This window comes from Galeopterus variegatus, unplaced genomic scaffold (assembly GCF_000696425.1).
Source record: "Galeopterus variegatus unplaced genomic scaffold, G_variegatus-3.0.2 Scaffold269, whole genome shotgun sequence".
Lineage (NCBI taxonomy): Eukaryota > Metazoa > Chordata > Mammalia > Dermoptera > Cynocephalidae > Galeopterus > Galeopterus variegatus.
In genome coordinates, this window is record NW_007726380.1 from 345,445 (window position 1) to 369,952 (window position 24,508).

The following is a 24,508-nucleotide window of genomic DNA, read 5'->3' on the forward strand; positions in this document are numbered from 1 at the left end:
GAGGTGGGGGGCGGAGACTGTTCGCTGCCGGGAACCGACACTCCCCCCGGCCCCGCGTTCCCTCAACGCTGTCCCCCTCCCCGCGGACCCCTCGGTCCCGACTGCGATCTCAGCCCCGGCCATTCCCGCGCCCTGGCCTCGCTCGGCGATGCCCATCCTTCGCCTCCTTCCTGCAGACCCCGCTCCCGGGTTCCTGTCTCCAGTACCCTCGCCCGTTCAACCCTTCCCCGCCCACGCCCTCCCTCTGCCCCCACCCCCTCCTTCTATCCCGGCGCCTCTCTCCCTCGTCGGCTCCTGTCACTTGGAAGCCGTGTCCGTGCCGCTATTTCCGCGTCCGATCGCCTTGCAGCCGGTGCCGTCCCACAGGTGTCCTCACGTCTGGCCGTCCATCTGTCCGTCCCTCCTGGGGCCGGCGCTGACCATGCCCAGCGGCTGCCGCTGCTTACATCTCGTGTGCCTGTTGTGCATCCTGTGGGCACCCGGTCTGCCTGCCCGAGGTGAGAGCGCCCCCGGGCTCCAGTCGCAGCCCTGCCCGGGTGTCCTCACTTGCACGTTGCCCTCTGTCGGCCACAGACGGCACCGCAGCCGCTCCGACCCGCGGGTCTGGAGAGGACCAGGTCGCCCCTTTGGAATGGGATGGGTCTCTGTGCTGCACTGTCCGATAACTGAGACCACCAAATTACTGGAGCCCTGAATCGTCTCCCGAGTCCCGCATCCCAAGGAGCCTTTCCCTGACCATGACTCCCCTCTCCCACACCAATTTCTTGCAGCCGATGACTGCAGCTCCCACTGTGACCTGGCCCACGGTTGCTGTGCCCCTGACGGCTCCTGCAGGTATCTATCCTAAGCACGTTCCCCAAACCTTTTGCTCCCCATTTCTCAGTCCTCCACATCCACAGCCAGGTCAAGCCCAGGACAGAGTATCAAGGGGCTTAAGACCTTAACCTACTGTTCACCTCATTGCCCCTTATGGCACACAGGGCAGACTGGCCAGCCTCCCCCCACCCCACCTCCGTTTCCCTTTGCTTTGCCCCTTTTTTGCTTCTTCTAGCTTATATCTCCCCCACTTCTTTACTCTCCCAAGTGTGATTCAGGGATTCTGAAACATCGCTCCTCAAGGCACCAGGAGAGAGACCTGAAGCTTGAGAGTTTGGAGATTGGGAGCCAGGAGGAAAGGGGGAGATTAAGGGATAAAGAGAAGTGTTTTGGCCTGGAAAAGAAAGGCTGCAGGGAGGGTTGCTGGGGAGGAGCACTTACGATGAAAAAAGATCTTTCTTGATGAATCTGAGTAATTGACTCACTGTGGTGGAGGTGGGGCAAATTCTGTAGCAGGAGGAAAGTGTCTGGACACAAGGAAATGAGCAGACGGGGCAAGTTGCTTACTGGGCTGGAGGGCTTTCAGACTCTACATCCTTGGAAGGCTTTTAAAAAGTAGGTCAGGCTTTTGCCCTGGAATGAGATGGGAAGATAATCCTGATGACCTTTCAAAGTCACTCTTTTTTAAATGTTTGTGAGCACCTCAGACATGCCAGAAGTGGTATTGGAGGCATTTACAGACATTATCATATTTCTTCCTTAACACAACCCTGCAAGGTATATCCTAGATTAACACATGAGAAAGCTGAGGCTGAGAAAAGTTAAGTACAGAACCAGGACTTGAATGCTGGTGTCTGATGGTCTGATTGCATGTATATCCTATGACTCTGCACAGCCGTACACTTAGCTGAGACAGGTCTGCTTTTCCTTAAGGGCTGTCCTATGTCCTCCTGGTTTCTAGATGCTTTGTCCCTGCCTTCTTCATTTCCTCATTCCCGACCAGAGCCTGACCCTGTGTTTCTCCCATCAGGTGTGACCCAGGCTGGGAGGGGCCGCACTGTGAGCACTGTGTGAGGATGCCTGGCTGCCAGCATGGGACCTGCCACCAGCCCTGGCAGTGCATCTGCCTCAGTGGCTGGGCGGGCAAGTTCTGCGACAAAGGTAGGGGGAGGGAGGGCAGTGGTGGCTGGCACCCCTTTTGTCTTCAGAGAACATCCATCCATATTTATTGAGCACCTACTGTGTCCTGTTTAAACCCTCAAATACATAGCATTTTATCATTTCTGATTTTATACCTATCTGTTGTCTGAACTGATCTCAACATAACCCCATGAGGTAGGAAAGGCAGCTGCTAAAAATTGTACTCATTTTACAGATGAGGAAACTGAGGCCCACAGAAGAACTATCACTTGCCCAAAGTCAGTTTGAGACAGACCGAAAAAGCCAGAACCAGGAGACTCCTGACTCCAAGTGTCATATTGTCATTTCCCCCCAGCACCCCATTACCAGCTTGGGATGGGTTTATAGTATAAGCCACACTCACAGAGCCTTGGGTCTGGAAGGCCTGGTCAAGTGGGGCCTGGGCAGTTCTGGGGACCAGATGTGAGGGGCTATCCCAGAGTCTCCTGTCTCCTCTCCAGATGAGAGCATCTGCACCATGCAGTCCCCCTGCCAGAACGGAGGCCAATGCGTGTATGATGGGGGTGGTGAGTACCACTGTGCATGCCCAACAGGCTTCTATGGGCATGACTGCGAGCGCAAGTCTGGACCCTGTGAGCAGGCAGGGTGAGTGCTGGGCCGTGGGGCGAGTGGGAGGCTAGACCAGAATCTGGTGATGGGATGAGGAAAGAGGCAGGACTGTTGAGAGGGTGGAGAGCTGAGGGTCAGACCCACGTGGGGGCACTCTAGGATAAAACCCCAGCATGCCAGTGTCCCTAGTTCAGGGTTTCTCAGCTTTTTCTGTACCTTCTGAACCTTTTTAATTTTTTTTGGTGGCTGGCCAGTACAGGGATCTGAACCTTTGACCTTGGTGTTATTGGCACCACACTGTAACCAAGTGAGCTATCTGGCCAGCTCTGAACCATTTCTTCAACAATGACAATCTATAAGAGCTAGAGGTGTAACAGATAAATGTGTGACTGCTCTGGTTGGGGAAGATGGGCGTGTGAGGGTTGAGGGAGCTATGACTCCCCTCATCCTCCCACGAAAGCTGGAGTGCAGCCCTTAAAGATGTTCCACACAGAAGCCTTGTTCCTCATTGTGTGGATGGGAAATGGTCGCAGGGCTGGACTTGTGGTCCTCATTTCTACTTCAGGCCTAAGAGCTTCTGAGGATAACAGCACACTTATCCTGAGCCCAACATTTGGGATAGACCCTGTGCTACCTGCTTGACACTGGATTATCTCATTGAACCCTCACAATTTGCGAAGCTGGGTACTACTTTTATTCTCACTTTTTTTTTTTAAAAAGATGACCGGTAAGGGGATCTTAACCCTTGACTTGGTGTTGTCAGCACCACGCTCACCCAGTGAGCTAACTGGTCATCCCTATATAGGATCCGAACCCGTGGCCTTGGTATTATGAGCACCGCACTCTCCCGAGTGAGCCACGGGCCGGCCCCTTATTCTCACTTTTAAAATGAGACATTTGAAACTCAGAGTGGCCCAAGGTGACATAGCTGTGTGGGGGAAGCAGTCAGGATGCTGACCTGGGCTACACTGCAGGTGTTAGTAAGTCGGTATCAATGTCCTGATCCACTCCAGCTCCCCATGCCGGAATGGCGGGCAGTGCCAGGACGACCAGGGCTTTGCCCTCAACTTCACGTGCCGCTGCTTGGCAGGCTTTGTAGGAGCCCATTGTGAGGTGAATGTAGACGACTGCCTGATGCGGCCTTGTGCTAATGGTGCCACCTGCCTCGACGGCATAAACCGCTTCTCCTGCCTCTGCCCTGAGGGCTTTGCTGGACGCTTCTGCACCATCAACCTGGATGATTGTGCCAGCCGCCCGTGCCAGAGAGGGGCCCGCTGTCGGGACCGTGTCCACGACTTCGACTGTCTCTGCCCCAGTGGCTACAGTGGCAAGACTTGCGAGCTTGTCTTACCTGTCCCAAACCCTGCCACCACACTGGACACCCCCCCAGGGCCCACCCTGGCTGTGGTGGTACCTGCCACAGGGTCAGCCCCCCACAGTGCAGGGGCTGGTCTGCTGCGGATCTCAGTGAAGGAGGTGGTGCGGAGGCAAGAGGCCGGGCTGGGCGAGTCTAGCCTGGTGGTCTTGGTAGTGTTTGGGGCCCTCACTGCCACCCTGGTCCTGGCCACCATGTTGCTGACCCTGAGGGCCTGGCGCCGGGGTGTCTGCCCCCCTGGACCCTGTTGCTACCCTGCCCCACACTATGCCCCGGCGCACCAGGACCAGGAGTGTCAGGTTAGCATGCTGCCAGCAGGGCTCTCCCTGCCATCTGAGCTGCCCCATGAGCCTGGAAAGACCACAGCACTGTGACGGAGGTGGGGGCTTTGCAGCCCCCTTTCTCACTTCCTCCATCCCTCAGACTGGAGGGGTCCTCTCGCCACCCCTCAGCTCCAGTACTCGCTGAGAGGACCTCAGCCTCACATCAGAAATATTATTTTTTTAATACACAGAATGTAAGATGGGATTTTATCAAATAAAACTATGGTAATGCAAGTGGGCTCCTATGCCAGAAAAACCTGCCTGGTGTCCCAGCAGCAAGAGGGCCAGAGTAAAGGCCTGGTTCTGGGGAAGACTCAGGACTCTGCCCACAAAAGAGTTATTTTCAAAGAGGAACCTGGGATGTGCTTTTCTCCTCTGGGGAAGTGAGAAAGAGGTAGAGTCACAGAGGAAAATGTAAACAAGCAGCCAGCACCTCTGTGCTGGCCCAGCCTTGGATCAGATAGATCGGATGAAGGGTAGAACCCACTGCGTGGAGATCGAGCTCAAGGCCTCAGGGAGAAAAGTGGGCTCCCTGCTGGCTGCTCTGCAACAGCTGCTGGAACAGAGAGTGGGGCTGGTTGCGCAGGGTGGCAGGGGAGTCCAGCTCGGCGACCCTGCCCGCTTGTAGCACCAGTACCCGGTCTGAGTTCAGGATAGTGTTGAGCCTGTGGGAGAAGATGGTCAGTGTGGTGCATGGGAAACAATGCCCTAAAGGAGACAGCTGATCTGCTTCCCTTCCTCTCCCCTCCAGACAGCACGAGTCTGTCCCCACAGACTTTAGCCCCTTGCTCTGTGCTGAGGGAGGCACTGCAATGTTCCTTCAGTGCCTGGAGAATAAGGAGCTGAGATTGTGACGTGGGGGCGATCTCTAGGGCCCTGACCTCTGGGGTCCCTGAAAGGAACAGAGGCTCTGGGTCCATGCCACCACAGTCCCTGATGAGACTGTCACTCAGGATACCTGCACACCTGTGGGCAATGGTCAGCACTGTCCTGTTGGCAAAGCGTCTGCTGATGGTCTGCTGGAGCAGCTGGTCTGTCTTCTGGTCCACGCTTGCTGTGGCCTCATCAATACACAGGATCTGTAATAATATGAAAACGGTTTTCTCCTTCTTTCCCTGCAAGGTACAGCCTACTGTTTTGACTTTCCAAGTATACCTAGTCATCTTTTAAAATGTAAAACAGTCATCAGAAAAATGGAGGGTTGCTTTCTCTGTGCAATGCACTTGACTACCCGAATTATGAGGGACTTTTATATATTCATATGTTTAAAAGTCAGCAACTCTCCTGTTTCTTTATTGAATGTACTGTAAATGAAGTCTTTTGCAATTAAAGTGAGATTTGCCCATAAAAAAAAAAAAAACGCAGGATCTGGAATGTGTGGAGGGGTTGGGGGAGCAGAGGCTATAGGGTAGGCTGGACTGGGCCCAAGCACCGGCCTCCACCTCCAGGCTCAGCACAGCACACCCTACAGTTCTCTACCTCCAACTCCAGCTCTAAAAGGAAAATTAACTTGGTCCTGAAACATCTCCTTAACCCACCTCCTCACCCTGACATGTCCCCTGCCTCCTTCCTGGTCCTCTCAGATGTCTTCTTCTCCCTTACCTTGGCATCAGTGAGGAGAGCCCTGGCCAGACACAGCAGCTGCCTCTGACCCAGGGACAAGGTCCGGCCCCCCTCGCCTAGCTCACCATCCAGACCACCTGCAAGGCACAGCATCTTCACCACGGGGTCGCAGGCCTCTTCCTGCTCCCTCCCTGCTCTCAGGGTCAGGACCCAGCACTCACCCATGGATACAATCACCTCGCTCAGGTGGCACTGCTCCAGGGCTTGCCACAAGGCCCTGTCCTTATGTAGGCCCCGGGGGTCCAAGTTTTCCCGAACAGTCCCACTGAACAGAAAGGGCTCCTGGGGTATGATAGCCAGCTGGGACCTGGGGGACAAGGATATGAGTCCAGGCTGGAGATGTGGCCACTTCTGCTCCCAGCACAGGTTTTAGCTATAGGGCTAGCACCTCCAGGAAAGCCTGGGATGAGACCTGAGCATAAGCCCCACTCTGCTCCCCACCCCATCCCCACCAAATGGCCAGTTAGTCAGCCGTGTACGTAGAACTGTGCCAGTGCTATGAGAAACACCAAAGAAACCAAAGGCCTAGATTCTGTCCTTAAGGAGCCTGTTTCTCAGTGATATACAAGAAAACAGAAAAAATGAATATGTGGCACTGACTTCAGGGTAAGCAATAGCTAGGCAGGGGATGATCAGAGCAGCTGAATGCACAGGAAACACTTCAAGGTTAGAGTAGGCCTGGAATTGGGTCCTGAAGAGCTACGTGGTTGAGCTATAAGGCAAGGCCACCAGCTTAGAAGAGAAAGTAGAAGAGGCAAAGCCAGGACCTGGAGGAAGTCATGTGCTCAGGGCTCTAGGAACATAGATAGCTTCCCTGAGAAAATGATACAGGTCAACCTGGGGGGAAAGGGTGGGGGATGTACAGCCCAGGTAGGGTCATTTGTGGCCAGGGGCAACTGGCCCAGGTCTGAAGCTATCCCAAGCATGGGCTGCTGAGCCTGAGGGCTGCTGAGCCTGAGGAGCAGTATTTTGAGGCATAGCACCCAGGAGACTTTGATTAGAAGGCAGCGACTAGTGGTCTGGAATGGAGGGTGTATGCCAGCAAGTATGAGAAAGGTGAAACTGGAAAGGTGGTCTGGGTCAGGGTGAAGAAGACCTTGAGACCACCTGCCATGAATCCAGACCTGAGCACCAAGAGTCTGCTGTCCTCACCTGCCCATCCTATCCTCCATCTTATCCCTTTAAGCAGCCCTGGATGTATACAAAGCCCTCCTAGCTGTGCCCTCCTCTAAGTGCCAGTAGTTCTGGTTCCCTCTTCCCTCCCCCAGACCTCAGCTGGGCCAGCTCCAGCTGGCTGGTGTCCACGCCATCCAGCAGCACTCGCCCCGAGCTGGGCTCCAGCAGCCGGAAGAGCACCAACAACAGGGAAGACTTGCCGGAGCCCGTGCGGCCCACAATGCCCAGCTTCTCTCCAGGCTGCACGCGGAAGGTTACCCCATCCAGGGCATTTGGCAGCCCTGGCCGGTACACCAACACCACATCCTGGAACTCCACGCTCCCCTGGGACAGCCAGCCGATGCCCAGCTGGTGGGTCTGTAGATGGCAGACAGAGGGAGACGGGTGAGGCAAGGAAAGCGATGGTGAGGAGGGGGTGGAGGGCAGGGCGATCATGAGAAATGGATGGTGTGAGAGCAGAAAGGGGGCAGTGCAGGAGACATGGGGAGGATGGACACAGGATGAGGGACACAGTGAAGAATGGTGGCGATCCTGCGGAGAGACTAAGGGAGCTAAGAGGGATGTTGAGGAGCAAAGAGAAGGAACAGGGGAGGGGGAGACTGGGACCTTCAGGAGGGGCCTTCAGGGTTCCAGAGCTCTCGCCTGGGGTGGGGGTGCAGGCCCACCTGCAGCGGCCGGTCCTGGGGTTCCTGGGGCAGGTCACAGGAGTATTCCTCTAGTCGCTCGACACTCACCAGCATGGCTTCTGTCTGCGTGAAGCTGCTCACCAGGCCTGAGAGCAGGCCCGTCAGGGACAGGGCATAGGACAGTGACAGGCCCACCAACCCTGAGGGAAAGAAGCACTGGCTGCTGGGGGAGCCTGGACACTGGCACGTGTGTGGGGAGAGAACAGAAGAATCCCAAGCTATGGACCATGGGCATTTAAAGAAAGCAGGAGGGCCGGCCCAGTGGCGCACTGGATAGTGCGCTGCTTGGGAAGCGCGGCGGCGCTCCCGCCCGAGGGTTCGGATCCCACATGCGGACCGGTTCCCGCTCGCTGGCTGAGCGAGGCGCGGGAGCAGCACCGAGGGTTGCGATCCCGTTGCCGGTATCCGGTCCGGTACGGGGGCAACACTGAGGGTTGCGATCCGTAGCCGGACACGGAAAAAGACAAAAAGACAAAAAAAAAAAAAAAAAAAAAAGAAAGCAGGAAAGGTGATGGGACCTAGGCCAGGACCACAGAGCTCTGGATGCAAGGGAGTGGAGTGAGCCTGGAGAAGCTATAAGGGGTGACAGATGGAAGACTTAGGTGGGCCAGGGGCAGAGTGGTGGGGACGCAGGGTAAGAGCAGAGAAGGGACTCAGATGAGAAGATCAGAAGATTCATTCTAGACCTAGATCCACCACCACTTGGGCAAGTCACTCCTTGAGACAGTTTCCTCAACTCTTAGTGGGGGGGGGGTGATGATGATAATCATGACACATCCTCACAAGAACCCTGGATGGGAAGTAAAAACGTTGGGGGGACAGGGCAGGGAGAGGTCTGAGGCAGGGCTTGGAATGACTTGCTCGAGGTAGGGGTGAAGGGCCTGAGGGTGGCACCTGGATTTGCAAGGCCCTGCTGGTGCTGTACCAGGGCGATGCCCGCGATGGCACTGACCACTGCTGCCCCCATGAGCTGTAGCCGAATGTCCAGCCACTGCATCGTGGCACTGGCAGCAAACTGGCACCTCTGGTTTAGCTCCAGGAGTCGCTGGTTCTCCTCCTCAAACCTGGGGGAGGCCAGGAGGGAGGTGAGGCCACTCCATTATTGCTCTGACCCACCCAGATGCCTTTCCTTAGAACACCTTCTTCTTGGGAGCTGATCTATACACCCACAGGCCTCACCTCAGGGATACAGAGATGCCAAGGTGCTCTTTCACAGGCAGGGCTGTTCTGCCTATCTTTTTTGTTTTTTTCCTCTTTCCCCTGGTGCTCTCACCCACCCTTCCCTTCTCCCCCAAGAGGCCTGAACCCCCGCCCACCTCACATGCCCCTCTTCTCAGGTGTTCCTCTTCTCTCCTTCCCCCAGCACCTCATCTCCCTGTGTTCTGGTTGGGAGGCAGACTTCACACACCTGTAGGTGGCCCCAGCGGCCCGGAGCACAGGGAGGCCAGCCAAGGTATCGGCCAGGTGGGTATAGAGTGGAGACAAGGTGAGGCTGCCCAGGCGCCGCAGCTCCCTTGCAGAGGCCCTATAGTGGTGCTGCACGCGATAGTAGATGATGCTCAACGGTGGCAGCAGCAGCAGCAGCCAGGGCAGGCCAGAGCCTAGCACAGCCAGGAGGCCCAGCAGGCCTGCTGCGTTGGCCAGGAGGACATTGAGGATGAAGGGCAGGCTGTCATCTGCACAGGCCACGTCAGAGGAGAAGCGGTTTAGGACCCGGCCCGTGGGTGTGGAGTCGAAGAAAGTTACTGGCACCTGGGAGAGGGAGTAGTGGTTAGGCAAGGGCAGGGTCTGGCAGAAAAGGGGTTGGTGGCAGCCTGGAAGGAGGTGGGGTGCAGAAGAAGCCCAAGATAGAGAATAGAAAAGGAGTAAAGTATTCCCGGAGTTAGGGTGTAAAGAGAACTATTGAGGAGCTTGGAGGAAGAATATCCCAGTGTGGGGAAGACAGAGATTCTCCAGCCCTCTGGCCAGTGACGACCCTAAGAGGCCATGCTGGCCATTTCTCTCTCTCTGGGCTAGATATACCTACTACCCTTTCAAGGGCAGGGAGCTCATCTCTCTCCAGAAGATGGGGACTTCAGGCTAGTGAATGAGATTCAGTTGGATGTCAGGAGGAGCATCTTGGTTGGTCGTGGCTGGACAGTGTCGTGAGGACAATAGTCAAGGATGGTATTATCTCACGGTTAAGAGCTCAGGCTCTGGAGTTGGATTGCAACTCAAACTCCAACACTGCCATTTAGTAGATGTGAAACTCCAGGCAAGTGACTTTTAATCTCTCAAAGGCCCCTGTTCCTCATCTGAAAAATGGGGACAATAATGCAACTGCACCTCACAGGGCTGTGAGTAGGATTAAAGGCCATATATAATATAGCAGTCAAATGCTTAGCACAGCCTGCCTGGCCTGGAGTAAGTGCTCAATGATTGCTAGCTATATGGACTACTATTGGGAGGTACAGTCTCAAAGACAGTCTTTCCCTTCACCTGCCTTCCCTGTTCCTCATCACTGCCTCTACTTTGGGAACAGCCCTATCTTAAGGCAGGGGACTAGGCCGAATGACTTTCTGAACCGCCTCCTAGTGCTGGTTTATGAGAGATGAATTCCTTCACAGCATGAAGATATCCCCTCCTTGGCTGCTAGAGGACAGCAGCAGAGTGGGCACTGCTCCCTGACAGGCAGTGGAAAGAGCCACACAGCGCTGGGCTCACAGCCTTGGCTTCACACAACCAGCCTTGGCCAGGACACTTCAAGTCTCAGTGCCTCAGTTTCCGCAGCCTCAAACTGGGGATAAGAGATCCTACCTCACAGGGTTATTGTGAGGCCTTAATAAGACAATGGACAAGAAAGGGCTTTGTAATAATAACAACATTAATAATAACTGCTAAGTGAGCACTTAGTGTGTGCAACTATCCTAAGCACCACCCATGTGCTCATTAATCATCATAATAAGTACATGGGGAAAGCAACAGATTAGATGTACACATAAACATATCAACAGGATGGAGATTAGAAACAGCCCTAAATAAAAACTGAAAGAAAAAGAATGCAAGATCTAACAAAATATAATTCATATAAACTAAAAATACATTAACACAAAACAGGCATTTTGCAAAAAAGACAATAAAAAAGATACATACTGAACACAGGATGGTTGCTTGTCAAGAAAGGAAGGGGAGGGGCTGGCTGGTTAGCTCAGTTGGTTAGAGCACAACCTTATAACACCAAGATCAGGGGCTTGGTTCCCCATACCAGCCAGCTGCCAAAAAAAAAGGAAGGGAGAAGAAATGGAAATAGAGTATGCAGGTAAAAGGGGATGAATACAGAAACAATACAGAAAAGGGGCCTTGTGTGAACTAAGGAGCAAGCCTTCTGCACCTGAAGTCTCAAACTGAAGTAACTCTGTGGTAGATTCTCTTATTTGCCCCATTCTACAGATGAGATGGAAATAGAGTATGCAGGTAAAAGGGGATGAATACAGAAACAATACAGAAAAGGGGCCTTGTGTGAACTAAGGAGCAAGCCTTCTGCACCTTAAGTCTCAAACTGAAGTAACTCTGTGGTAGATTCTCTTATTTGCCCCATTCTACAGATGAGAAACTACAGGCTTAAGTAGCTGAGTCTGAACCCAGGCAGCCACTCTGCTCTGCAGCCTCTCAGAGGTTGTCACGTGCAGCGCCCATATGTGAGGAGCTATTTTATCCTGATGACCAGGGATGTAAAATGGGCCCGAAGGAGCCCATGTACTGGGAGGACACTCCACAGGGCTAGGGCTGTGCTTCCCCATCCTCCCTGCCCCCCATCCCCTTACCATAAGGACTCGATGCAGCAGGCGGCGATGTAGCATGGTAGCTGCTTGGAGGGTGCCTGCTGCAAAGAGCACTGCCCGGAGAAGGGTGCAGAGGGAGTTGACACCAGCAATGGTCGCATACACGGTGAGGTAGAAACGGATGTCGGAGGAGCCATTGTGGACAGCTTTGGGCAGCAGGAACACTGGGTTGCTGGGTGGTAGGGAGGGGGCTGTGGGTAACCAAAAGTAGGACCACTCAGGGGTCCCTTCCTCTCCTCAGTGCCACTTCTCCCTACTCTCCAGTAGACACAGCCCCTGGAATACCAGCCCCCAACCCTCGCTCCCTGCCTGGCAACCACTCTGAGGGTACCAGGCCTATTCCCAGCCACGGCCACTCACTAGAGGCTTCCGGGGGAGAAGAGGAGCAGCTGTGGAGAGAAGAGCCCTGTGGAACCCAGGCTGGTGGAGGCTGGTACCTCCTGGGAGCTATTCTTGGATGCCTTCAGTTGAGAGATCCAGTGGGAGAGCCACCAGTCAGCGGCATTCCGCGTGGCTGGGTGGGACAGGAAGGAGAAAGCTATGAGAGAGACTCGCCTACTTTGTTCTATTCAAACACCCCTTCCTCTGCCTTTGACTCCAGTTCCTACCCTTCATCATCCCCCTGGCCTTTCATCATCTACCTTGCCACCATCCCATATCCTCCCTAGTGTGTGCTTCTTTCCCAGGCCCATCATCCTGCAGCTCTGGGGAGAGCATGATCTCATATTTGCAGAATGGGAGCTGGCCTGGGGACAGGTCAGAAGACGGCTACAGGGCACACCCCTCTGGCCCTGGGACTCTCTTAGAATTGGGGGCATGCCTTTTATCCCAACTGTTGCCAATGCTTGGTAAGCCTCTGGGTTTTGTAGTGATTTGTACAAGGTGATGTGTGGTGATGGACATCTGGACAACATAGTGTGGGTGGGCTAAGGGACTCTTGGGTACATGCTCACCTTGCATGAGGAGCAGAGAGAAGAGCATGGCTAGGCCCAGGCCCCAGCCCATGGCCCTCCAGTATGCTTGGTACACATGCAAGGCCACGGCGCCCTCCTTCTTGCTTTCTTCCTGCAGCAGGCGGCCAGATGAGCTCTGCTCCACCTCCAGCCCCACCTTTGTTTTCTCTGGGTTCTGCACTGATGGGGCTGTGTCTATGAGAATCAGGGAGACCATGGAGAAATTCAGCTTGCAGGATGACAATTGAAAACTCAGCTTTTCAGAGGAGCAGGCAAGCTTTGTCAAAAAAGATCTCTACAGTGTGGTGGTGAAAAGCAAGCCCTTTCCTCCCACCCTTAGGCCATACCTGAATCAGACTCTTGTCCATCCTCAGTCGAGGCTTTGGGGACAGGTTGTACCAATGGCAGAATCTCAGAGGGAGGCCCTGGAAATTAGAAGGGAAGGTTAGGAGGGGGCTGCTCTAGGTCTGTACCACACCTTGCTCAATGTGCCTGCAGATCCCATTCCCATTCTCTTTGGCCCTCCTCTCTAAAACACCCTCTCGGGTCCCTGGCCTGGACCCCCCAGACTCTGAGCAGGACTCATCAAGTTCATCCCTCTGCACCTGGAGTCCAAATAGCACAGAGGGACAAACGTTCATCCCGAGAAGAGTCTTAGCCACACGTGAACACCCTGTCCAGAGCCACCTCTCATTACTGCAGAGCTTTTTTTCATGCTTCACTCAATTGCTAACACCCTGGTTGAGCCTCAGTTCCTCCTGTTTCTCTCCCAGTGAATTTGCAGGTGGTCAAGTCACTCTAGATAATAATCCTTTAAAGTTTTTTGTTTTTCAAAGACTGTTCTAAACCTGACTGCTTTCTCTTCTCTGAGACTGCAGACTGTTCTCAGAGATCCTGGGCCTCTAAGTTCCCAAGAGTACCCAGTCACAAAGCCCATGAGTCCCAAATCTGCTGGCATTTTACCATTGTGCTCCATTTCCCTTCTGTTCTCTGTTTCCTCACACCAGTCCTATGAAGGCAGGAAGAGGCAATGACCAGGCTCAGGCAACACATGGAGGGCATGGCCGAGTCTGCACCTGACAATCCACCTGACTCTCTTCCCCATTAAACCTAGATAGATGCCTCCCTCCCTCAGCCAGGCTCCTGTCCCACATTACCAGCCTGGATGAGGCGCCCAGCCTCCATCAGCAGTACCACATCAGCCCTCTCCAGGAACTCAGTGCGGTGGGTGCAGAGCAGCCGAGTGGTGTTGCTCAGTAAGCCCAGGATGCACCTGTGCAGCAGGTGGTTGGCCACATCTGCATCCACAGCAGCCAGGGGGTCATCAAGGAGATAGAGCTCCTTTTCCTAGGGAGAAGTAGGGGCACCATGGGCGCTAGGGCCCAAGTCCTCTGGCCAGAATCCAGAGGGTCTCCTTGGAACTGATCTCAAGCAGTCAGAGAAGACAGTTGAGAAGAACTCTGGGGGCTACCACTACAGTAGCAGAGAAGGAGGTGAGTCCTGAAGGTGGACTTTCCTCCAGTCAAGCAAGGCCAGTGCCCCAGGGCCAGTGCTCAGCTTTGCTGGGTCCCAGTGCGTCATGCCACGTGATTTTTAAAGGGCTTTAAATTCTGCCTTGAATCTGCAAAAGGGGGATGGGATTGCCAACATCTCAGGGACATGGAGTAGAGGAGGGAAGAAACCAGATTCTGATGAAAATACCCCTAACCCCTCCCTGCCTCCACTTAGCCAAGCTCCCAAGGCTCTGGACTCCTTCCATCTCCCTGCCCCCGCCATACCCCACCTTTAATTTACCTGGTAGACAGCACGAGCAAGGGCAATCCGGGCCCGCTGTCCCCCACTGAGGGTCACACCCTTCTCCCCCACCTCTGTCTGGTCTCCAGCAGGCAGGATCTGATGGAACAGGCAGCCCAGTGGGTTGTCAAATTCCCCAATACCTTCTACCCCATTTCCTATCCCTTGGCAGGAAAGAGATGACAGGGCAAGAGAGCTAGGGAGCTTGAAGAGCTTGGACTTAAGTTTGGGGTAAACGAGTCAGAGGAGACAAGCCATAATTACAGCAACATCTAGCATTTATTGAACACTTACTATGTGTTTAGCACTTTACAGGCATTCCCTCATTTGAACCCCACAAGAACCTTATGAAATTGATATTATTTCCCTTTCACAGATGAAACCAAAACTCGGAAAGATTAACTACCTTGCCCATAGCTAGTAGGGGGCAGGAAACAAACCCAGATTCTTAACCAGTCACCCTTACCACCCTTCTTTTTTTAACAGGCAAGGATGACGATGGGCAAATTTGATGTGAAAGCTTTCATACGTTTTTTAGAGAATGAATGTACCTCAACCCTTCCTATAGCCTCAGGAGTGGTCTACTAAGCTAAGGGGTCTCTATACCCAGAGGAAGCTCTGTGCTCCACCAGATGGTATAAGTCCCCTGAGGGAAAAGCTTTGTTATTCATCTCTTAGTACCTAGAACAGTACTCAGGACCCAACAGACATTTGGAAAATGCATGATATAGAAACAAATGGTAAATGGACACAGGAGCCCTGTGGTCAAAATCAAATGTCCTCCTTTCCAGGGAAGTTCCGCAGTTATCTGGGCAGGGTAGTGTTGGTAATAGTCCTGGAAGGGACATGTGGGTTGGGTAGGGAAGTCATAAGAGTAGCCAGACCTGTGTAGAGCTAAGCCTCATAGGGAACCCTCCCCTGGCCTCTGAGGCCTCAGGGCTCTCCTAGCTGCTGTGTGGAACACCCAGTCACCATCACCCCTCTGGGCCTATGGGGAAAAGGGAACCGAGCAGCTGGACAATCTGGGGGGACCAAAGTCTGATGCCTAGTCCAAGATAAATGATGCCCGAGAAAAGCAACCCCTTTCCAAAGAAGCAAGTCTCTGGTGTCAAGGACACACAGGGAAGCAGGCAGCTTAGAGGTTTCAAGGTCAGGTACTCACGCTGAGGTCGTCATTGAGGGCACAGGCCTCTAGCACTTTCCCGTACAGCTGGGCATCAAATGTCTTCCCAAAGAGGATGTTGTCTTGGATGGTGGCAAACTGAATCCAGGGTTCCTGGGTGGCCAGGCCAAAGCCCTTGGACAGCCCCCACACTGCCACCTGCCCACGGAGCCTGCAGAAAGATGGGCCAGCAGCATGGGGACCAGCTCCCACTGGGCCCCTCCATGCCCTGCTTCCCAGAAGTCTCCCCAGACCATTGTCTTCCATGTTACACGATTCTCTGGTCTGGCAGTTGCTGAGGTCAAGGGGTCCTAATACAGCTGTAGGCTCATTCTGGACTAGGAAGGGAAGAAACTGCTCTTCGGCTACAGCCAAGCAGCTGTCATGTCTAGATGTGCTCAGGAGCTCAGAAGAGAGTATGGCCGCCACACTGTACTCATCCTCACCTGAAAACATGAAGGCCCTGCCTCAAACCTGTGCTCCTCTTTGGATCCCTTCCCTGTACAACCATATTTTCTGAAAGAATAGCTGGCACCGGATGTTTCCATTTCTTTTCCTCACTCACTATTATGGCACTTATAATACTCTGATGTCATGATTATGATGATTCACTTTTTCTTAATTGTTGCCCCCACCTTTCCAGACTGAAAACTTTCCCAAGTAAGGGACCATGATTTGCTCTTCTTGGTACTCCTGGCCCCTAAAAGGTGCCCAACACATAGAAGGGGCTCAGTAAGTATTTTCTAAAGGGCAGGACTGGGGACCGGGTGTGCTGGAGGTTAGTTACCTGTGCAGCTCCCCAGCAATGGCGGCCAGCAGTGAGCTCTTCCCACAGCCCACCTTCCCCACAATGCCCACCAGCATATCCTGCAAGAAAGCCACTTAAGTCAATGTCCCCTGTTTGTGGAGGAAGGGATAGAAGGGGAAGGGATCTCCCTCCTGAGTCTCTGGCCTGCCAATTCTCCCACTAAGTCTTCTCTCTAGGCCTCAATTAGTCAGTAGGGAAAGGAATTCTCTACCCCACAGGCTGAGCTGTGCCTCAGTGACTGACACCTTGATGGATCTAGAGAAGGAGGGTGTCTTATTCTCCACTCAGAGTTGCTATCAGTTTCACCGTCTGTGTGAAGGGCCTCTGAAGGGCAGCAGCATGGCAGAGGGAATTGGAGAAAAACACCCAAGAACTCCCAAGACAAGCTCTGCATCAGGCATCCCAGAATGGGGACAGCATAGGAAAGAACTCAAGGCCTTGGGGCCTGGATGCCAGGCTGGCTAAGTCAACCTGTGGCTAGATTTCTGATATCTCAGGGCAAAGAGCAGTGTTCTACACAGGTGCCCATTTCTGTGATTTGTAGTTTAAAATTTTCTGTTCTTCCTTCATTTCTTAGTTGTAACATACATTCATGGAGCTTTCTCCCTGCTCAAAAAGAAAAAACAATTCCTTTTCTAGAAATAGACTGGGCTCCCAGAAGCTCTATTTTTCTGTGATGTCCCCACCATGCCAGCCAGGGGTGCCCCATCCATGAGTGGGCACCAGACTAATCTGAGACCCTCCCTGGGAATTTAGGATCAGGATACAGGAGCAGCTTCTCCCTCTTGTTGGCTGCAGCTTATAAGTGGGAGGGCTCTCTGTGGTCACAACTTCTGCTCAATGGAGAGTGGGCCCACAGAGAGGAGAACAAGGCAAATACAGAGAGAAGCAGACAGAAGGCAGAGAGCTCTGCGAGTTGAGGCCTGGTTCCAAGCCGTTTCTAAGATCTGGCTACATTCTTGCCTTTGGATTCTGCAATTTGTCTCTATATCCTTACTGTAAATTCTTGTTTGCTTAAGCTAGTTCCAGTGGTTTCTATGACTTAAATCCAAAAAAGCCCCAACTAAAAGAAAAAAAAAAAGCCCCAACTAACACATTAATAAAATTCCTTTGAAAAATTCCAGCTGTGTCTTGCCTGAACTAAAAGGAAAAACAAAACATACAGCCCAGGCCAGAAACATGAGCCAAATGTGGTAGAGGCAATTCACCACTACTGGCAAATGCTGGGTTGAGTTGTGGGGCAAGGGGTTGGACAAAGGTCAGGAGAGAGTGAAAACTCAGGACTGGAGGAAAACAGGAGTTGCTTTCCTGCTAGGAATGTTCCTGTTTTAAATTCTTTGACTGTGTATGTGTGAGTCACAGGGTGTGATTACTTTTCACCAGGCTAAATAGAGGATCATCTATCCCATTCACAATCTCTCTTGGAAAGGGTTGCTTAGTCTCTCCCGCAGGTCCCCAGCCTGGGGGAAAAGCTGGATGAGCCCCGGGGTCTGTTCTGAACCCTATAGCCTTTGAGGGACATGGAGAGACAAACACACCTGTTGGTCTGAATTGGGTTGGTGTGAGCTGCCTAAACACCAGGGAAAGGTGCCACTACTCTGAAAAAGCTGTGTGGAGGAATAAGATTCAGAGATGAGGTGTCATCTCTCATACTGGAACCTGTTCACCAAACACTTCCACTCTGTCCCTCAGCAATTAGAGCTATAGGGCCATCCAGCTAGCATTGGCTCAGTCCTTGCTTATCTGTCACTGGGTCCCCATCTCCATTAATCTGGGGACTCTCCCAGGGTATCTGTCCAACAAACCTTTTTTACTTTGAGGTGACTGATGAAGGTCTGCTGGCTAGTTCCAATGGGATCCCAGGAGAAAAGGGCTCCATCCAGCTCTAATACTGTAGATGGCTCTGTGGGGGGATCTGAAAGGGAAGAAGCCACTCAACTTGGGCTCCTTATCTACCACCAATCTGCCTGAGGAAGGTAAGCCAGGGGCATGTCATTGACTCACCTGTCCCATAACTTCCTGTCCAGAGCTAATTCAGTCTCAGTCTTGGTTTGCTCTGCCTGGCTTCTGCTGCCTCTGACTCTTCTTGGCAGCATGTATACATAGTACCCAAGTGGCTACATTAGTAGGCATAGTACCCAAGTGGCTACATTCCCCTCCTCACCTGTGCCAGGTTCTGCCCTCCAGCTTCCAATTACCTGGGCTGTAGTAGGCCTGAGGGTTGTGGTTTGGAAGATTGAGGAAATGCTGGATCCGGTCCAAGGACACTTTGGCTTCCAGGAGGCCACTGATCACCCAAGGGAAGTTGTTGAGGGGAAAAATGAGCATGCGTACCAGTGCCAGGGCCGTGAACACCTAGCAGGGTGGAAGTGGGGTAAAGCATCATCCAAAGCCCAAGAGCTATAAGAGGGCCTGCTCTGAGGGTGGCCCTGTGAACAGGTCTGTGGAGGGAAGAACTGGGCAGCAGCAGAACTGGGGAGATAGGGGGACAATCTTGGGATTAGAGGTGGCAGAGGTGGCCACTCCAAGAATCCCAGAAATTCCAGATATTCCTCCAGGGATCCAGTTGCATCTTGATAAGCACACAGGCCTAGTTCATTTTGAGACCTCTTCAGAATTTCTAAGCAGCAATGTCACCTGGTCCTGGCCAGACTCAGCACTGGATTATGGATTTTTTCCCAAGACCATTAGAATGAGGATGAAGGGACCTACCCTCAACCCTGGGCCTGACTGGAAGGTAGAGAGGAAGAAAAAGAATTCCTTCATAGAGAGGAGGGTTAAATATCCGAAGTCCCAGAGAAAGGTGCATTCAGAAAGTTTCCCTTGGGGCCGGCCCGTGGCTCACTCGGGAGAGTGCGGTGCTGATAACACCAAGGCCGCAGGTTGGATCCCATATAGGGATGGCTGGTTCGCTCGCTGGGAGAGCGTGGTGCTGACAACACCAAGTCAAGGGTTCAGATCCCCTTACCGGTCATCTTTAAAAAAAAAAAAAAAAAAAAGTTTCCCTTGGCTGGGAAAGGATGAGATACCCAGGGGTCCTTCTGCCTCCTTCCCAGCCAGCCCTGGGGGCCTGAGCCCACCTCTCCACTCCACTGCAGTCTCCTCACTGCTGCCTCCCTCTAGAGCTGTCCCCTCCCTTCCCAGGCCTCACCTTTGTGGCAGTGAGCTGGTGCCCCATGAGAACATAGGTGATAAAGATGACGATGGAGATGACAACTGGCAGGGCAGCCCACAGGTACACACAGGCCGCGTCCAGGTATTTGATGACTCGGAGTCGCCCCAGCTCTCGAGCCCGACAGGCCTCTACTCGGGCACCCAGTGCCTGCTCCCACCCACAGAACTTGATGACCCGAATGCCACTGAGCAGCTCTGTCATGAGCTAAGGACAGAGGACAAGAGAACAGTGTGAAGTGGAGGCATGCTCATGTGTCACCTGCTCTGTCAAGTCTTCCCCAGGCTCCTGGCAGAGAACATCAAGTACCCTGAGCTCCCAGGCAGGAAAGTGACCTACTCCCTTCCCCACAGCTCACCAAGAGGGAGCTGGGGTTCTCCTAGGCCTCTCCACATGCAACCCTAGATGAGAATGTGGACGACTTGGTCCCTGCTCTGTCACTAAAAACCCATTTGGTCTCAGGGAGATTACTTCCTACTTACTAGGGTTGCTGCTTAGGGTCAGATGAGCTAATACTGTAATATTACTAATGGGCCACACTTATGAGTATTTAGCACTTACTTTGTGGTAGGTACTGTGCTAAGCCTTATCTCTTACGATCTTCACAACAACCCTATGAGGTGGGCTATTATCCTCATTATACAGAGGAGGAAGTGGAGGCCTAATTAGGTTAAGTGATTTGTCTGAAGTGATTGGACTGGTAAGTGGTAGTCTGAACCCAGATCTGTCTTTCTCTAATTTAACTTCTAAGCTCCTAACTTCTAAGCTATGCTCGCTCCCTCAGGCAGCGTGCATGGCAGGACCTGGGGACCCAGAAGCTGGGTGGGGTCTCCAGATTGCTGCGGGACCCCAAGTAGCCCCTCACCTTAACCCGTGCATCCTTGTGCTGTAGCATCTCCTGGTTGCTGGACATGATGCGGGTGGCAATCATTTTGTTGACAGGCACCAGCAGCAGTGCCAAGATCAGACCACCCACGAAGGCCACGCCCACCTGGTGGTACAGCAGGTAGAGGGTGATGGCCAGCTGCAGGGGCAGGCCCCAGGCTTCATGGAAACTCCCAGCAAAGTTAAGCAGCCGCTCTGAGTCAGTGCCTAGTAGGTTCAGGGCCTCTCCGGCAGGAGGGCGGCTGGGCCCCAGCTGTAAAGACTTGTGGTACAGGATGTTCAGCACAGCCCCTCGTGCCTGAAGTTTCACCTTACATACCTCATACCCATACTGATTCTGTAGCACAGCGCCTAGCACAGCCCCACCAGCTAGCCCCAGAGCATACAGCAGGCCATGGGTTAGTGGCTCCTGCCCCTCCTCCAGGAAGCCCACCAGCAGGGAAAGCAGCAGGGGCCCTGAGAATCCTAGCATGGTCCCCACCAGCTTCAGCAATCCGAGTGCCAGGTAGCACCGCCCAAAGGCTCCATACAGGGCCCTCCACAGCTGGGCCCCCTCCTGCCAATGTGCCTGGAAGGCATGGGCCAGGTAGTTTGTATGCAGCCTGTGGGGGAGGTGGCAAGTGTCCTGGGGCTGCCGGAGCTCTCCACGGGCCCCGCGGGCCAGCAAGGGTGCCAGCCAGGCATAGGAAAAGCGTGACAGCCAACTCTCCCCATCTTCAGCCACCTCGGGTTCCTGATCCTCAGACAGGAGAGGCTCCTGAGCCCAGTGTTCTTGTGGCCCCCCAGGGGCTGCCCAGCCCAGTCCATAGGCCAAGAGTGCAGCTAGCTGCAGGATGAGAAGGCATAGGCGGGCCAGGGGTCCTGGGAGAAGTGGGGGCAGAAGTGTACCTCGCTGGAAATGCCATAGCAGGGTAAGCACTAGGGCTGGGGCTGGAAGGAAGGCTGCTAGAGCCAAGGCCAAGGGCCCCCGGGAACGACCATGAGGGGAATGAGCCAAGGCCCACAGGGACAGGCTATGGCTGATCCAGGCCACAGCTGCCACACATCCTGCCAGCACCTCTAGCCCTATGGGCCCTGGACCTGCCCCTGGTGGCAAAGTAACTGGAAGGAGGTCTAGCAGCGGGAAGATGGAGAGCAGGAAGGAAGCTCCAAGTCGGAGGCGCCAGCCAGAACTGCAGGGGAGGACGTAATCTGGAGTCCTGGGGACAAGGGGGAGGAGAGAAAAGGAGGCACATCATGGCTGACTCAGAGCGCAGACATACCCCTCACCTCTGACAATTTACTTACCTAGAGGGAATCAACTCCCTCTCCTGCCTTGCACATCTTATCCCCACCCCACTTTACCTTGGAACCCAGGGCCTTTTCTCCCAGGAAGTCTTCCCAAATTAACCCAATCCATTTTCTTTTTTCTCTTTTTTTTTTTTTTTTAAAGATGACCGGTAAGGGGATCTTAACCCTTGACTTGGTGTTGTCAGCACCACGCTCTCCAAGTGAGCAAACCGGCCATCCCTATATAGGGATCTGAACTCATGGCCTTGGTGTTATCAGCACCACACTCTCCCAAGTGAGCCATGGACTGGCCCTGAAAAATCTCTTTTTAATCTATATCTTCTTGGTTTACAAAAAACATTCTTAATAAACAAAAGGTGACACCAAGGTCAAGGGTTTGGATCCCCGTAGTGGCTGGCCACAAAAAAATAAACTAAAATAAAAAAAATAAAAAATAAAAAAAAAAACCCAAAAGGCGATCTGTCTGCATTAAGAATCAAATACAGAAAACACATCTGCAGCAGTGAATATAAGAATGCCTTGAAAGTTCATATAAGAGGACTGGATCTGTTATGTCCTTTGTTGCAAGACTGGGTTACTGAAAAGGTTAAGTTGTAAACTAAATTGTTTTGGGTTTTCTTAAAAGTCCACCTGATGGCAGTTATATGGAATATATAGATTGGAATACAAATCAACCTTTAAGAAATCTATTTCCTAAGATGTGAGGATGGAAGAAAGAACGATGGGCCCTTGGAGGATAGTACGCTAGCCCCAAGTAGGCTATCAACCAGTCTCATAACCTCGGGCAGGTCTCTTTCCTTCTCTGTACCTCACTGTCCTCATCAATACAGTAAGCGGTGAGGAATCTAGACCAAAAGCCCGCGGAGGTTCTTTCTTGTCTAAGATTCTGGATCTCTCTAACACTTATCAGCAACTCATAAAGCCTCATAAGTGATAGCCACAATTTCTATTGGTTACATGATGGTCTTTCATGCCTTCTCAATAGACTGTGAGTTCCCAAAGAACTGTGCCAATTTTTTTTTTTTTTTTGGTGACTGGCTGGTAGAAGGATTAAACCTGGGACCTTGGTGTTTTCAGCACCACACTAGCCAATTGAGCTAACTAGCCAGCCCTGTGCCAATTTTTAATAGCTACTTCTCTGAGCAGACTGTAGATGTCTGTGCTGACTAACCCTCTCTAGACTTCTGTCTCATTCTACGTAAAAAACAAATCAGAATTCCTCCCAGACCAAGCAGGTCCACAGCTTCCCTTCTCCAAGGAATTCATCAGCTTCCTAATTCTTCTTGGATAGGGACAGTTTGCCCCCCTCAGACGAGGAACTCCCAAAGGCGAAGACCAGACTGCCTTCCTGCCTTCTCAGCAGCGAGAATGAGACCAACTTTTGTCATCTCTAGCCATACAAGAATTAAATACAAAAAATCAAGGTGAGTTTAACACCCACTTTATAGCATTAAATGCAGAAGGCTGAAAGTTTCGATTTTGCTCTTCCCTTGTACCTACTGATTCCTCTCTAGCTGTGTATACATATGCCTTTCTTAGCCTAGGAACACTGAGGTTTCATGGGTGGAAGTGGTGAGGAAACTACAACTTTTGCCCTACAACTTAAACACAAGTCATCCTTTTTGGCTAAAAACATTGTTCACCCAATTTTGCCTCCAATTCACAACAGCTGTATCTGGACATCTGAAAATCTGCAATAGTGATATTTCTAACATGCATTGGGACTTTTAAAATATGCCAGGTATTGCACTATGTGCTTAAATGCATTATCTCATTTACGCCTCCGAACAATGCTATGAGACTCAGAGAAGGTGGGTAACTTGCCCGAGAACAGCTACATTGCTGCAGAGTGATAATGCTCGGATTTTATTCTACCTCTGCCCTAGTCAAGATACTTCGCTATTCTGGTGACACTACAAAGAGGTGTGGATTGCAAGTGAGGTCTGCAGGCCCACACAGACAGATGTCTTGCACCCGTCTCTACCCACCTCGGGGTGCCCAAGTGGCAGGCACTGAGCACGGCGAGCAGCGCGTGGGGCAGGGCGCCGAGCACCAGCTGAGTGAAGCAGTGGCCCGTGGTGTCCCCCTCCCACAGCGGGAGCGGCCGCGCTGTGCTGGTACCGCACAGCTGGGCCAGGAGTTGCTCCATAGACGCCTCACCTGAGGGGAAGGCAGAGGGGGAAAGGGGTAGAGAGTGTCAGCCAGATCTGTGGGTACTTGCTAGCCGGGTCTCCAAGCCTCCAACCCCGCCCTCGAACCGAGACCTCCCCTCGCTTCGGACCCGAAGCCAACCCCACGCATTCTCGCGGTACCTCCAAGGGTAGAAAGGGTGGAGGTTTCGCTCCCCGGAGCTGGCAGATTTCTGGATTCTGGTCACCCACCCCGCAACCTCTCTTTGCCCTCCCCTGTTTCCCCGCCACCAGGAATCCGGAACCTCAAACCTGAAGAAGCTGCTTTGCGCCGGATTCCGATTTCCCGAGTACTGGCGGAAACAACAGAACGTGCTGCCGGGTCCGGGTGTAGCTGTATGCGCGTCTGGCGCCGCCTAGAGGCGGGAAGATCTGTCAGGCGATGTTCGTCCCGCCCATACACAGGGCGTCTGCGCGCATACGTACCCCTTTCCTCTTCGGAGGGCCTCTGTACGCAGGCGCGCCGCTGCCGTCGCGCCCTAGCGTTGGGCGCGCTGATATCGTCTCCCGTCCATCTGAACCAATCCGTGCTGTATATAGTGCAACGTCATTCATCTTCTCTCACGTCGAGTACTCGCTCCCATCTATCGACTGCACTCTCTAATTCTTAAAGCTTAAAGAGTTGGGAGGCCTGCTACATGGACAGATAATGCCACTTAGCGACACTTTCAAATTATTTTCTTCCT

At 52.9% G+C, this 24,508-nt stretch overlaps 2 protein-coding genes across 3 annotated transcripts; one reads left to right on the plus strand and one right to left on the minus strand.

The window, feature by feature from the left end:
• The first annotated feature begins 287 nt into the window (after nucleotides 1–287).
• On the plus strand, nucleotides 288–4,497 carry DLK2 (delta-like 2 homolog (Drosophila)). Its single transcript, XM_008566791.1, has 5 exons — nucleotides 288–497; nucleotides 771–834; nucleotides 1,847–1,977; nucleotides 2,457–2,601; nucleotides 3,579–4,497. Exons 1-5 carry the CDS (start codon nucleotides 422–424, stop codon nucleotides 4,312–4,314), a joined length of 1,152 nt encoding a protein of 383 aa, XP_008565013.1. The 5' UTR covers nucleotides 288–421; the 3' UTR covers nucleotides 4,315–4,497.
• Nucleotides 4,427–24,155, minus strand: ABCC10 (ATP-binding cassette, sub-family C (CFTR/MRP), member 10). 2 transcript variants are annotated; one of them, XM_008566790.1, is made up of 22 exons: nucleotides 24,075–24,155; nucleotides 23,622–23,793; nucleotides 20,324–21,542; nucleotides 19,438–19,665; nucleotides 18,485–18,641; nucleotides 18,092–18,201; nucleotides 16,266–16,345; nucleotides 15,479–15,650; nucleotides 14,317–14,415; nucleotides 13,680–13,869; nucleotides 12,870–12,947; nucleotides 12,523–12,717; nucleotides 11,930–12,083; nucleotides 11,552–11,741; nucleotides 9,157–9,500; nucleotides 8,643–8,812; nucleotides 7,728–7,888; nucleotides 7,157–7,419; nucleotides 6,048–6,193; nucleotides 5,866–5,963; nucleotides 5,230–5,342; nucleotides 4,427–4,928 (listed from the first exon to the last, which is right to left on the minus strand). In XM_008566790.1, the coding sequence occupies exons 2-22, from the start codon at nucleotides 23,780–23,782 to the stop codon at nucleotides 4,775–4,777; spliced, it is 4,482 nt and encodes a 1,493-aa protein (XP_008565012.1). In that variant the 5' UTR covers nucleotides 23,783–23,793; nucleotides 24,075–24,155; the 3' UTR covers nucleotides 4,427–4,774. The 2 variants fall into 2 exon arrangements, with proteins under 2 accessions (XP_008565012.1, XP_008565011.1); XM_008566789.1 differs by lacking the exons at nucleotides 18,485–18,641; nucleotides 19,438–19,665; nucleotides 20,324–21,542; nucleotides 23,622–23,793; nucleotides 24,075–24,155 and having other exon boundaries at nucleotides 4,824–4,928; nucleotides 5,222–5,342; nucleotides 18,092–18,399.
• Nucleotides 24,156–24,508: the final 353 nt, after the last annotated feature.